We start from the raw sequence: 15,606 nt of genomic DNA, 5'->3' as shown, positions 1-15,606 counted from the left end.
CATTCTGACATGAACCAAGTTTCCAAACAACAAATTAGTCATCCAGGGGAAAAGAATTGTGTGTATTTTAACACTTTTGGAAGGATATAATAGAACCAGAGATTCATTTTATTGTTTGAGTAAACAGTTTTATTCTGTTTATTTTTAAAGATTTGTTGATTTTAGAGAGAGGAAAGAGAACAGGGTGTGGAGGATCAGGAAGCATTACTCCTAGTTGCTTCTCATTTGTCCCTTGACCTGGAAAGCTGGGGCGGGGGGACCCAGTGACCTCAGTGTCCTAGGTTTATACTCCACTGCGCCACCATAGATCAAGTGTTTTTATTCAGTTTCAGTCCTTAAAGTTAACCTGAAAGATGTTCATTAAATTTCTTTGGCTAGCCAGACATCATTCATTCTTTGTCTTGAATTTATATTGCGTTTTAAAATGGCATTTCAGATTCACATTTTCTTTTCATTTGTCTTTGTTTGTACTTTGAAATTACTGTGGTATAAGTAATAAGGGAAAAAGCATTTGATAAAGATTTATAAAACATTTTATTTTGGGCAGATAACTAGTACTTAGACATATTGTGGTATTTTTTTACATACTAATAAAATGCAAAATATACAGGCCCTGGCTGGTTAGCTCAGTGGTAGAGCGTTGTCCCAGCCTGTGGATGTCCCAGGTTCGATTCCCAGTCAGAGCATACAGGAGAGGCGCCCATCTGTTTCTCCACCCTTCTACCTCTCCTTCCTCTCTGTCTCTTCCCCTCTTGCAGCCAAGGCTCCATTGGAGCAAAGTTGGCCCGGGCACTGAGGATGACTCCATGGCCTCCATCTCAGGTGCTAGAATGGTTCTGGCCACAACAGAGCAACGCCCCAGATGGGCATGCCAGTGGATCCCTATCAGGCGCATGGGGGAGCCTGTCTGACTGCCTCCCTGCTTCTAAGTTCGGAAAAATACAAACAAACAAAAAACACAATGTATAGAAAATTCTTTTTATTTGTAAGACAACCAAATGATGTATTTATAGTTAGTACTCATTAAGGCTAGAATTTATTTGAAAGCAATTCTGAAAGTTACTATTCAACTTTAGGAATTTGTAAGCCTTGATGAAAATGGTAAACACGTGTTTATTTTTGCCCATTGTTTTGGTGATTGATGTAATGTTGTGGTCTAGAAGCTAAACCAGCTACTTATACAGAATATGCTGCTTTTCAGGCATCATCACCACTAGTTCTCACTTGCTAGCTTTTTTTTAGGCTCTGGTGTCTTCTCTTTATTTTCTGTTGCAGTTTTATTCCACCTTTCTTCACTATATTATTCCCTACTCAAGTATAACTAGTAGCTATGCTCTTATAATTCAGGCATAGGGTTCATATCTTGGTGTTAGGAGGTTATTCTGTCTTTTCCTATCTAAAACTCTAATGGAGCACGAAAGAATTGTAACTTCTATATATGGGTAGAATCAAAGGTTTGGGATATATTTTCCTTAACTAGTAACCCTAATTTATAATATTGGCAGGTGATTCTTTTAGTGATTAAATCTGTACCACAAATGTGTCCTTTTATTCTTCTCATATATCTTCTTGTAAGAAAATACTTTGGTAGGTATTTCAGGTGAAGAGGACCAGTACACTTCAAGAATTATTCTTGTGCTTTATTTCTGATTCTTGAAAACATGAAGTGTAATTTACCATATTTCCCCATGTATAAGACACATTTTTTTCAAAAATTTGGGGTTTAAAAACGGTGTGTCTTATACAGTGGTTATAGGTTTTTGCATTTCCCACTTTTTTGCGTGGATGAAGAGTTGTATGAATTTTATGATGAATAAAATGAATTCAATAGCTTTATGTAATACTTTCTTTTTTTCTCAAATTTCGGGCCCCCAAATTAAGGTATGTCTTATACATGGCATCGTCTTATATATGGGAGAATACGGCATTTTGACAAAATTCTACAGTAACTTGATTTAGAGGACCATGCATTTATTTTCATGAGACTTTTGCCTGTGAATAACCATCTTATAAGTAAATTGATATGGTATAAAGCTTATCTTAAATACCTACATTTAATATTTGCTATTAAAACTGATCTTAGTAGGCAAGTTTTGTGGTTATTAGAGCACTTTGATGCTATTAAAGTATATTCAAATTGAAAGTGACTGGATTTTATTAATTTCTGGAGTTACAGGTTCTTTAGCAAGCAACAAAGCTTTTTATGAAGAGTCTACATTTTAAAATTGTATACTCAAAACTAAATAATAGTATTAAGAATTTTTAGAAAGTTCAAACCCTTCCTAAAATGTTACCATGACTAGCCTGACCACATGGTGGAGCAGTGGATAGAGTGTCGAACTGGGATGTGGAGGACCCAGGTTCGAGACCCCTGAGGTCACCAGCTTGAGCATGGGTTCATCTGGTTTGAGCAAAGCTCACTAGCTTGAACCCAGGGTCGCTGGCTCGAGCAAGGGGTTACTTGGTCTGCTGTAGCCCCAGGGTCAAGGCACATATGAGAAAGCAGTCAATGAACAACTAAAGTGCCACAGCAGAAAAAAAAAAAGTGATGCTTCTCATTTCTCTCCTTTCCTGTCTGTCCCTATCTATCCCTCTTTCTGACTTTCTGTCTCTGTCAAAAAGAAAAATGTTACCATGACTAGAGGAAGTGACTAGGGTGCCAGCTCTCCGCCTCCAGAGCAGTTCTGCCTTTTTGTGTTAACTTGTTGCTATTCCACTGAAGACTATTTGAATAAAGGTTCTTTGAAAAGTTTGAAAGCCATTAGGCTCAGAGCTTATAAACATGACAGATTCAACTAGAACTAGATAGTTGTTTTTTGCAAGATACGAAACTCAGTTAAGAGCAATATTAACCTGGGCTGTGAAGGATATATACAGGTTTTTATTGGGTGTTTTGTTATGGTTAGCAGGTGTGGATGGGGATGTGAGATTTGACCAAGAAGATATCACCTATCATAAGAGGTCAGTCACCTCATCATCCCTTCTCGCCACATCCATGCACCATGTTTGGTTAGTTTTGAATTTGGTGGTGGTGGTGGGGTATTGTGGGGAGGAAAACGTTTTATTTCCAGCCTCAGGTTTGAATTTATCTGCTCATATTATTACTTGTACATCTCCCTGTTTTATAGAACAGGCTAATGATTAAATTGAACAGGCTAATGGTTAAATTGGTGTAGTATTCACTTGTGTGACTATACCACAATATACTCATTTCCCCATTAAGAAATATATAGGTTATTTGCAACTTTTTTACTACTAAGCTGATGTAGTGGGCATCCTGGTATGTGTCCCTTGTGCACATCTGCTAGTATTTCTCTAGTATTTGCATATAAATAATATTGCTCAGTTACAGGGCATGCGTATATGCATATCTTCAAGTTAATATTTTATATACATACTAACGGTGTGTGCTAAGTTGCACTTCCACTAGGAATGTGCAGAGATTCCTATTCCTCTGACCTTTGCCATTCTCAGTAACACTTGATTGTCAGACTTTAAAATTGCCAATCAGCCTGACCTGTGGTGGCGCAGTGGATAAAGGTCGACCTGGAATGCTGAGGTCTCTGGTTCGGGGCCCTGGGCTTGCCTGGTCAGGGCACATATGGGAGTTGATGCTTCCTGCTCCTCCCTGCCTTCTCTCTCTCTCGCTCTCTCGCTCTCTATCTCGATCTCTCTCCCCCTTCTCTAAAATGAATAAATAAAATCTTTTTAAAAAATTGCCAATCAGATGAACATGAAATAGTATTTAATCTATATTTTTGATTACATGTGAAATGAACATCTTTGCCTTTTTGTGTTGGTCATTTGGGTTTCCTCTTCTGAATTGAATATTTTTGTCCATTTTTTTATTTGGTTCTCACTTAGTTGTAGTTTTTTATTTACTCTGCATTCTAACCCTTTGTAGTATGTGTTGCAAAACCTGTTTTTTGGTGTTTTTTTTAATGGAACCTTGTCAGTCTTTTTCATTATGGTTTATACCATTGTCTTTCTTGTTTAAGAAATCACCATTTCAAGTTTGCATATTCTCTTTTATTTGAGGACTTTTAAAGTCTTCCCAAGCACACACATTTAGGTTTTTAACATCTTGAGTTTATTATATATAGTATGAAGTAAGGAAGCTAATTTTCTCTGTTATAGCTAGCTACTTGTGTCAGTACCAGGCCAACCCTATCAAATACCAACTTCCCATATATTATATGTATGATCTATTTCTGGTTCCTAAATTCAGATCTGTTGCCATTTTGTCTAACCCTGTTCAAATATCACATCATTTTAGTTACTGTAGCCTCATGAATGCTGATACCTGGCAAGTCTTCGTCTTATATAAACTTAGTTCCTTTTCATAAAAATAGTTAATCCACATTCTCTAATTCTTAGCCTGCATACATTTTGTAATTTAATATTGAACATTGTGCACCCTACCAATGAAAATGTCTTTGTGTGTTTCTGTTGCACGTTAAACTGTAGTGTAGCACGTTGATCGCTCTGTGCCCTTCCCTGTAAGACTAGGTCAGGGACAGTGCTGGCCACACTGTTGGAGCCTGAGGCAAAAGGAAAATTTAGTGATAATGATTTGGTCTTTAAAGACTGATACATTATGGTTTTTGCATTAGTTTTGATTCTTTTAAATGTTGCATTAAAATCTTTATCTTGAGCCCTGGCCTGATAGCTCGGTTGGTTGGAGCATCGTTCCAATACTCAAAGGTTGCCAGTTCGATCCCCTCTCAGAGCACACAACTAGAACGATGTTTCTGTCTGTCTCCCTTGCTCTCTCTCTAAAATCAATAAATATAAATATATAGATTTATCTTGATTACTGAAGTTTTTGGCACACCTTAAATATCTCCAATGCAAGTGCCTCCATCCTGTCACCATACCGTATTATCAGTTCCAGGGCCTTTGAAGTGACTGTCGCTAGACTATTTTCCTGCTGTAAGGCAGAAGATACAATGGAGGAATACCATAACCGACTAATACCCTTTTGCATAAAAAGTTTTTTCTGGGGCACTTAATGAAATTAAAGAATGGGCTAAGAGGATTCTGTGCTCCACAGCACCAGTGCTGCCTGGCTCTGCTTCCTTAGACTCTGAGCCATATTTTCATGCTTTGAAAACAATGCTGAGAGAAACAGCAAGTTCCAAAATTTTGTTTTAAATCTCTAAAATTTATTCTAAAATGCACTCCTTTCTCCCTATTTTAACATCTTTGAAATTGAGAAGCATCTTGGGTCAGTGGCATCTTAAAATTGCCACTAGCTGGGTAGCTGTCACGGCACAGTTGTGCGAACATGGCCATCGCTATTCCTATTTCAGTTCCATAATTGGCTTTTATACACTGTTGGACTTACGTGTAAATGCTGTTTAGAATGTCTTCAGAATGATTACATATGATTGAAGATAGAAGCAAAGTTACCACATAAGCAAAGTCGAGAAACAAGATTTTATTGATTTTTAGAGCGGGGGGAGGGGGTAGAAAGGGAGAAACGAAGCATCAACTCAGTAGTAGTTGCTTCTTGTATGTCTTGACTGGGCAAGCCCAGGGGTTTGAACTGGCAACCTCAGCATTCCCGGCCAATGTTTTATCCACTGTGCCACCACAGGCCAGGCAGAAACAAGACTTTTTAAATGTGTCTTAAAAATTTATTACAGTAAGTGTAAAATAATCCTGTTATTAAAGCATTGCTTCATAGTTTAGTTGAAAGCATTTTTTTCTTATACATAAAAGAATGGAATCTTAGAGTTGCTGGAATATAATGTATAATTTATAGATACATAGTATAGTTATATAAATGTACTTGGGAATAATGCATATTAATTAGGACTTCAGAAGCATTGTTTATTTTCCTCCCCCCCCCCCCCAAATAAAGATAATGAAATGTTAACATGTTAAGTCTGGGGTAATAGGTAAGGGTATTTTAAATTCTTTTCTGTAATTTTCTGTATGTTTGAATTTTTAATAAACTTGAATTAAAAAATAAAATAGAGAAATTGAATGAATTCAGTGGTCCTGGGTTGCCTTCCAGGGAGAGAGTACCATTTTATAATCCCAGCAGTATACAAAAATGCCCAGGGTTTCTGCTTTCTTGCCAGTGTTGCATGTTGCCAATTTTGTGGGTAAAATACTGTAATTTATGATGTTTTCTGATTTAATTTTCAATATTTAATTACTGGTGAGATTGAACATTTTTCTCATTTTGGTTATTACTGTCTTGTTCACATGTTCCTTTACTTTCTATAAACATCATTTCTTTTATTGATTAGTGAGAGCTCTACATATTTAGGAAATAAACCATTTTTACCATTGTTCTATTGGTATATGTCATGAATTATTCTCCCCAGTTCATCACTTGGCCTTTCAACTTTTATTTTTTGTTTGTTTGCTTTAATGTATTGAGGTGTGGGACTAAGAACAAAGCTGTCTAATACTGAAATTACCTCATTCCTGAAAAACCACAATCTCAGTAGCATAGGTTCTCCCTGCTGCCCCAAATCGTATCATGCTGCTCTGTTTCTGTGCTTTTTCTTAACACAGTAACTTTTTATTTCTATGTCAGCTTTTCTTACAGGCAGAATAAAAGCTTTTTCTATGCATTGTGATTGGAGAGGCACTAGAGAGGCTACGATGCTCTGATCTGAAAAGTATTGGATAGCTTTTTTTAGTAAAAAAATTCCTTTTTATTTTCCATATACCATTTTAAGTCCAATATCATGGTTTTTACTGTTAAAAATTGTACTTCATTTAAAAATTGAAAACCTTGACATACAGTAAACTGCAAAGATCTTAAAGTGTTCAATTTGCTTCGTTTTGAGAAGTGTCTTGGGTTTTTTTAACATTCAGAAGATTCAGAATTGTATCATTTTCTTTTAACAGTTTCACAGTTCAGTTGTATACATAAACAATCTTTTCACATTCTGAGTAAGTAACTGTTTACATACGTTTTATTTGGCTTTTTAATTTATATAATACAAAAGGAACTCATTTGGGGTATTGCTACAGGGCAAAAAGTAATATTTTTCTTTATCACTGCCTTTACTATATATTCTTGTATATGCTTGTATATTTATAAGCATTCTATTTCACTGCCTTGTGCATTTTGTTTTCTGGTAAGGAAATTTTCCTTTTCTAGCCTACTTCAACAAAAATTGAGTATTTATTATCCCAGATGAACTTTTGAGTAGTTTGGCCAAGATTTCCCTGCCAAATAAAAATCCTGTTAATGCTGAATTGTTGTAAGTGTAGATTAATATGTAAATAACTGATGTCTTGAGCAGAGATGACTTTCTTTCCAGGAATATGCTGTGTCATTCTATTTGAGTATTTTTTTAATGCCCTGAGTAACATTTTGTAGTTTTCTCCATATGGTCTACATATTTATTAAGTTAATTCCTTGTTATTTTATACTATTACTGTTATGAATGAAACATTTACTTATGATATTTTAAATTCATACCTTAATAGACAAGAGACTTAATCACTTACCCATGAAAAAAATTTATTTCTATCATTTCCACCAGATGGCAGTCTTGGACATGTGCATTTGTAAACCTGCTGAGAATTCTGGTGACAAGAAAGGCAGAATGGCTGGCAGACCTTCCAAGCCCCTAAAAAGTACAAGGACAAAAAGGTTTTTCATAAACTGAAAGAAAAATAAACTCAACATTATCTAAATATAATATTTATGTTCGTATTAACCATTAATCTTATAACCCATTAGTGGAGGCAGAGAATTGTCACTGTGCCCTTCAATATCATATTTTTCTCTGTGTAATAAACACCTGTGGCATCTTGGCAGTACTTTTGGTGTTATTCCAGGGACTGTCCTGGTTATAGGCAAGCTTTAATCTTCCTATTGTTTTTCTACTCCTGAAAGTACAATTTACATCAGAAGTTACTGGATTTCTAAATGTTTGTGTAAGAGCATCTATTGTCTAGTTTCTATGATGCCCGATTTCTCCTGAAATGAGAGATACAGTGTTTATAATTAACATAAAGGGAAGTAGGTTTCTAAGTGACTTACTCTACATTAATATAGATCTTTACTTTTTTTAAAAAAATTTTATTTATTCCATTTTAGAGAGAGAGAGAGAGAAATGGAGGAGAAGGAAGCATCAACTCCCATATGTGCCTTGACCAGGCAAGCCCAGGGTTTCAAAACAGAGACATCAGTGTTCCAGGTCGATTCTTTACTCACTGTGCCACCACTGGTCAGGCATGAATACAGATCTTAGTAACTCCTTAAATTAGACACTTGTGGCTTAATTTAGATGACTTTAAAGACCTACATTTAAGATTATTGAGAAGGGATCAGCTCACGTATTTTCTCATTTCCCAGACCAAATTATAGTACTTTTGGACAATACATCAACACCTAGTTAAGCTCCCCCTCTTGTACTATTATGGTTCCAATTGTTAATTTCTTTTTTTATGTGACCAGAAAATAGTAAATGACTGTAAGTACTTAGTAACTGTACATTCTCTTTCTGAGAGATTATATTTCCACTCTGAAACTTGCAAAAAAGTATAAGAAAAAAGAAAGCCTGTTTGCCCTTGAGCACAAAGATACACCAACGTTAATTCTTGGTTTTCCAAAGAAGATTGATGTAAATATTCTGGAAGGTAATAATAAAAATTTTGACAGATTTCTTTTAATTTTTAAAAATTTTATTAAATTTATTAATAAAATAACATTTTATTATATAGATAGATTTCAAGTATAGAATGCTATGATATATCATCTGTCTATTGAATTATGTGTTTGCCACCCAAAGTCAAATCTTCTGTCACCATATTTTTGTCCCTTTTTACCCTTTATTACTGTCCTCCCTCACACCTTTCCCTTCTGGTAACCACTGTACTTTTGTCTGTGTCTATGAGTTATTGTTTGTCTTGTTTGTTCATTTGTTGCTTTCAGTTTTATATTCTACTAATGAGTGAAATCATATCATTCTTGACTTTTTCTGATTTATTTCACTTCTTAGCATGATTTTTTTTTCCAGAGAGAGAGATAGGGACAGACCGAGTATCAACTCATAGTTGTGGCACCTTAGTTCATTGATTGTTTTCTCAGATGTGCCTTGACTGGGGGCTCCAGCTGAGCCGGTGGCGCCATGCTCAAGCTAGTGACCTTGGGCTCAAGCCAGCGACTATGGGGTCATGTCTATGATCCCATGCTCAAGCCGGTGACGTCTGGGTTTTGAACCTGGGTCCTCAACATCTCAGGCCGACGCTTTATCCACTGCACCACCACCTGGTCGGGCAGCATGATATTCTTAAGATCCATCCATGTTGTCAAAAATGGCAGTATTTCATCTTTTCTTATTGCTGAGTAATATCCCATTGTGTATTTGTTCTACATCTGCCTTATCCAGTCATCTACCAAAGGATGCTTTGGTTGTTTCCATGTCTTAGATTGTAGTTAATTTCTTTTAGGAAAGTTTTCCTTTTATTTTTTCAGCTCTGGATAATTCTGATGCAGTTATATAGAATAGCACATTTCTTTAGTGTGTTGTATGGATTTATTTATCGTTTGTGTAATATCTGAGAATGAATATTGAACTAGACTTATGGGCATCTGAACTATATAGTAGTAGTGCCTAGAGCTTGCTGGTAGTTCTAAGACATAAACTAAGGCAGAATTGGAATTAATTAGAATTAGTGAACAGGGACAACTTGGGGTGGTGAACACACAATACAATGTACAGAGATATGTTGTAGGATTGTACACTTGCAACCTATATAATTTTGTTTATAATTTATTTCAATAAACTCAATTAAAAAAAGAAAAGAATTAGGTTCATGCCACACATTTCCAATAAAACCATAAGTTAAATGCACCTAGAAGATTGGCTATATAAAATTATCTTTGAAAAGGGAATAATTTCAGCCCTGGCGGGTTGGCTCAGCGGTAGAGCATCGGCCTGGCGTGTGGGGCACCCGGGTTCGATTCCCGGCCAGGGCACATAGGAGAAGCGCCCATCTGCTTCTCCACCCCCCCCCCTTCTTCCTCTCTGTCTCTCTCTTCCCCTCCCGCAGCCAAGGCTCCATTGGAGCGGGGATGGCCCGGGCACTGGGGATGGCTCCTTGGCCTCTGCCCCAGGCGCTAGAGTGGCTCTGGTCATGGCACAGCGACGCTCCTGAGGGGCAGAGCATCACCCCCTGGTGGGCAGAGCTTCGCCCCTGGTGGGCGTGCCGGGTGGATCCCGGTCGGGCACATGCAGGAGTCTGTCTGACTGTCCCCGTTTCCAGCTTCAGAAAAAAAAAAAAGGAATAATTTATTTCTAATAACCTGTTTGTATTGTCTTTATATATAATTGTTTTAGGGCTTTCGGCTTTTTCAGGGTGGGACACATGAATTTGGCAGACAAGAGTGTTCTCTCTGATAGTGTAACATTGTACTACACTGTATTAGTGAAATGTCTTTCAACATCAGAAATTTTACATCAGACTGACTGGAAGTGGTGCAGTGGATAGAGCGTTGACCTGGGACATTGAGGACCTAGGTTTGAAACCCCGAAGTTGCCTGCTTGAGCACGGGCTCACCAGCTTAAGGGTGGGGTCGTGGACATGATCCCATGATCGTTGGCTGAAGCAAGGGATGACTGGCTCAGCTTGAGCCCCGCAGTCAAGGCATGTATGAGAAACAATGTACAACTAAAGTTGAGCCTTCTCCTGTCTCTCTCATGCATGTGCGCACACACACAAAAATTTACACTTCAGTGCTGATTGTTTTAACACTGGTAGGGAAGGGGCAAAACAAACCACATTTTCTAGACTGATTTCACGCCAAAAAACAACACACATTTCAATTGTGCCTCAATAAAACGGGGGGTCGGGGAGTGTAGAGCAACACATAAATGTTTGTCCACTGGAGGGATAAAAGACTGGCCAAAAAAGAAACAGTGATACTTAGTTTTACATCCTCAAAAATTTACAGCAGTACTGAAGAATTGTCATTTGTATGTTCTTCAAAGATACAGTAATAAATTTTATAGCCAGACAAATCTTTAAATATATATTATATTGATAGAATCACTAAGTTGGAAAAAACCTTAATACCAGATGGTGTTTGAGCAGCCTCTGACCTGACTCTCCAGGGACCAGAATCTAAATCCATCTTTTTGCAGCTCTGCTGGTTCTAGTTGGTTCCCTGTTTCTTCCCCTCATTTGTCTTAACTCTTAGGACTGGACATTTAGCCACAGCTATTATGATGACTTCCAGCCTCATCTCTTTTCTTTCTTTCATTTTTCTAAGATTTTATTTATTGATTTTAAAGAGAGGAGAGAGAGAAAGGTGGGATACGAACAGGAGCATCAACTCGTAGTAGTTGTTTCTCATGTGCCTTGACGAGGCAAGCCCAGGGTTTCAAACTGGTGACATCAGCATTCCAGGTTGACGCTTTATCCACTACGTCACCACAGGTCAGGCTCTCTTTTCTATCTCCAGTTATTTCACTCACCGTCTGTTGTGGCTTCCATTGTCTTTACCACCCAAGATCCTTTTCTCCAAAGACTCTAGTTTTCTATATATCTATTTCTTAAAGTGTACAATGTGGAAGTGAACGTTTGTAGGTAGCAGAACTGTCAAGTCCTTTGTTCTGGTTAATACTGTTCTATCTAACACCTAAATATTGGACTAGCTTTGCTGACACCCACATGGTACTACTGGAGTCTTTTGTGGTTATTTTTATTGCTGTTTAGCATTCTTTCTCCACCCTGCGCTGCTGCAGTTGGTTTGTTTTTTAGCCAACTTTGCAGTTGGTTTGTTTTTTAGCCTACTTAGAAACTTCATTTATTCTTAACTTTTCTTATGAGGTGTGTTTGGATTCATCAGATATATTTGCTTTTTTTTTTTCCAGTCACTCCAGAATTTGATATATAGACCTTTCTATATTGAATGAAACAAGTCTGAGGTAGTGGTCTACAGTAGGCTTCAGAAACTTCTCTTCAGTATAACAACAGACTGACCTATGTATTAATCAACACCCATTAGGTGCTTTACTGATCAGCCCATATTTCTCCAAAGGTTATCTCTAAGGATATCGTGGGATCTTGGATTTCTTGCTGAAGACCTACATTTCCCAAGTGTTAGTCAATTAACTGCCCCCAAAAGTTTAGGAAGTTAAAAGTCAAGCCTACTGATTCATAGTGAATGATGTTTTCTAAAGACTTAAGAATCATTATCATTATAATAAGGATCTATTCTAGGACCTTCCTGGATCAGTATCAAGTTGTCGCTATCTTTGATCTCTTCCCAAAATTAGAACAACAGTTACCCTTTCTGATGTTTGGAGCTGATACCCCTTCTCTACACTTCCATAAATCTTAAGACTGAGCCACCCAAAAATAGTCTTAGATTTCCAGTATCATCATTTTGTTTTCCATCAGCCAAAAATAGGAAATAAAATTCCTAATGGCCCTATCGCTTGTGTATTTCTTAACTTATTTGGAGCTTTCACTTTAACCCTATTCCTGTATGTACTTGCAAACATCTGGTGTTTGTTTTTCTTACGGTGTTTCTTGTACTACTTATACATTTTTGAAATTCTGAACTTAACAGTTCTTCCTGTGGAAGTGGTGGTTTCTTCTTGGTTTGTTCTTGTTCTTTTTAGATACATCTCCCCATTTTATCCTATGTGTGTATGATTCTTCACTAGTAAAGTATTCTATAAAATAACTCCTATGCATTAAAAAAGAAAAACCACAACTTGGCCGGCAGCCTGTGGCCACCTGCAGCACGTGTACTGGACAGAGCAGAACAGTGCCACGCGCCAAAGGATGAAGTTCACCTCACAGGCATTGGGACTTAGCTGTCACAACTTTCCAGCAGTGTGGTAGCAAAGTGTTCTTACTAATAAAATAAGTATAACTATATTGCAACAAATATCTGACAGGTAGAAGTAAAGTGACTCAAGAAAGGAGTCCATTGGAGGACTTTTTAAAATTTACCAAAAATGTCAAGTTGATTAGCAACTAATTGCCCTGGAGTCATGTATTTGCGAGAAAGGAAATATGCAGCTCCTCTCTATACGTCCTACCCTGCCTGTATTGTAGAGTGTTTCTCTTAAAAATGGGAAAGAGTGGCAGAGAAATGGGGCCCCATGTAGGCAGTTGGAAAGGACCAGCTTTGGCATCTAGCTTAAATTCAGACTTATTGAAGGATCTCTCAGTGACATACTCTGGATGCCCTTTTATCTCATTTTCTTGACGTCCTCAATTAACAGGGCTGAAAAAATAGCAAGAAAGAAAGAGAATGGGAAGGAAGACAATAAATACCCCAGATGTAGAGAGCTTTGTGAAGTTCTGCAGATATATGTATTTTATATGTGTGCATAGATAGTATATTTGTGTACATCTCTGTGTGTATGTTATACTTCAATAAAATTTTATTTTAAAAAAGAATCATGGCCAATGCAGTAAACTTTATATTTATATTCATTTGAAGTTTTTGTTAATAGAACACATGAAAATAAATAGATGTGGTGGGTATGCTTTGGATAATGTGAACTAAAATGTAGAATTGTAGATGGTTATGAGAAACTCACTTCCAGGGTGGTGTGGGGAGGGGCTTAAAGAGATAAGCAGCTTTTTAATCAGGATAAACTGATGGAACGAACAGAACCACACCTATCATGGTTCGAAAAATAGAGGTTTATTTCTTCCTCATGGAATAGGATGGGTGTTCCAGGTAAGTCTGCTTCTCTATTTCATGTGGTGATTCAAGTCGGAGACTTTTTTCCATCTGTAGGTACAACATCATCCAGGGCCATATGTATGTGTGTCCAGGCAGCAGAAGTGGAAAGTGCAAGGAAAAAAATATTCCTGCTTCTTAATAACATAACTAAATTTAAGGGAGATTGAAATCATACAAGGCATATTCTCTATCTATGGTGGAATTAACTTAGAAATCAATTTTTAAAATAAGAACAACAAACTTGTAAATAATTATGTACCAAAAAATAAGTTACAATACAAATTAGGAAATATCTTTAACAGAATGAAAATGAAAATTACAACATATGGAAATGTTTAGGCTGCAGCTAAGGCAATACTTAGAGGGAAATTTATAGCTTTAAACACTATTACTTGAAAGAAGTTAAGGTCTCAAAATAATTTAACTTTCCTACTTAGGAATTACTACAAGTGCAAGAAAGGAGGGAAGCAATAAGGATAAGAACAGAAACCAATGAAATAGAAAAGTCACCAAATCAAAATCTGATCCTTTGCTAATATTGATAAAATTGATAAACTACTAACCAGACTGATCAGGAAAAAACAAAGAATTTATCAATATCACCGTGGATCCAACAGACAGAAAAGAAAGATTATTATGAAACATTTTATGCCAATGATACACCTTGAGGGAAACTTGAAAATCAATGGAATTCAACACTAGGAGTAAAAAAGAAAACCCACATCATCTCATTACATTTAAAAAGAAAAGCACTTGGCCCTGGCCGGTTGGCTCAGCGGTAGCGCGTCAGCCGAGTGTGTGGAAGTCCCGAGTTCGACTCCTGGCCAGGGCACACAGGAAAAGTGCTCATTTGTTTCTCCACCCTTCCCCCTCTACTTCCTCTCTTCCCCTCCCACAGCCAAGGCTCCACTGGAGCAAAGTAGGTTCCGGCGCTGAGGATGGCTCCGTGGCCTCTGCCTCAGGCACTAGAATGGCTCTGATTGCAGCAGAGCAATGGCCCCAGTGGGGTGCATGCGGGAGTCTGTCTCTCTGCCTCCCTGCTTCTCACTCCAGAAAAATTTAAAAGAAAAGCACTTGACAAAATTTAGGACCCATTTATGATAGAAATTCTCAGCAAACTACAAATGAAAGGGAACTTGTTCAATCTGATATAACTCTAACACCTAATATCACACTTAATGGTAAAAGACTGACCATGTCCCCTCTAACATACTAAACAAGAATGTCTGATCTCACCACTTGTATTCAATATTGACTGAAGGTTTTAACCAGGACAACAAGACCAAAAGAAGTTGAAAATAAAGTGGAAGGAAACAAAACTGCATTTGCAGATAGCATGATTGTATAATTCAAAAATGACAAGAAATCATAAGATACTGCAACTAATAAATGAGCTTAGCAAGGTCAAAGGATACAAAGTCAAATCAAAATACATTTCTATATGCTAGGAACAAACAATTGAAAATTGAAGTGAAAAAAGTTAACATTTACAAGAGCATCAAAAACCATGAAACACTCGGAGGTAAATTTAATAAAATAAAGCCATTTTGAGAGAAATTAAAGAAGACCTAAAGAAATGGAGGAGCCTGACCAGGCGGTGGCACAGGGGATAGAGCCTCGGACTGGGATGCGGAAGGACCCAGGTTCGAGACCCGGAGGTCGCCAACTTTAGTGCAGGCTCATCTGGCTTGAGCAAAAAGCTCACCAGCTTGGACCCAAGGTCGCTGGCTTGAGCAAAGGGTTACTCGGTCTGCTCAAGCCCCGCGGTCAAGGCACATATGAGAAAGCAATCAATGAACAACTAAGGTGCCGCAACAAAAAACTGATGATTGATGCTTCTCATCTATCTCGATTCCTGTCTGTCCCTATCTATCCTTCTCTCTGACTCTCTCTGTCCCTGTAAAAAAATAAATAAA

General features: G+C 37.5%; 1 protein-coding gene across 1 annotated transcript in view; it reads left to right on the top strand.

The window, feature by feature from the left end:
* PPM1B (protein phosphatase, Mg2+/Mn2+ dependent 1B) overlaps window positions 1-8,649 on the top strand; it is a 69,774-nt gene extending 61,125 nt beyond the window's left edge. Inside the window, exon 6 of the mRNA XM_066378360.1 lies at window positions 7,515-8,649. Coding sequence (XP_066234457.1) covers window positions 7,515-7,640 — 126 coding nt within the window. The 3' untranslated portion in view covers window positions 7,641-8,649. The remainder of the gene's footprint in view (window positions 1-7,514) is intronic.
* Window positions 8,650-15,606: the final 6,957 nt, after the last annotated feature.

Source organism: Saccopteryx leptura, chromosome 3, assembly GCF_036850995.1.
Source record: "Saccopteryx leptura isolate mSacLep1 chromosome 3, mSacLep1_pri_phased_curated, whole genome shotgun sequence".
Classification (NCBI taxonomy): Eukaryota; Metazoa; Chordata; class Mammalia; order Chiroptera; family Emballonuridae; genus Saccopteryx; species Saccopteryx leptura.
This window is presented reverse-complemented; position numbering and strand designations above follow the sequence as displayed.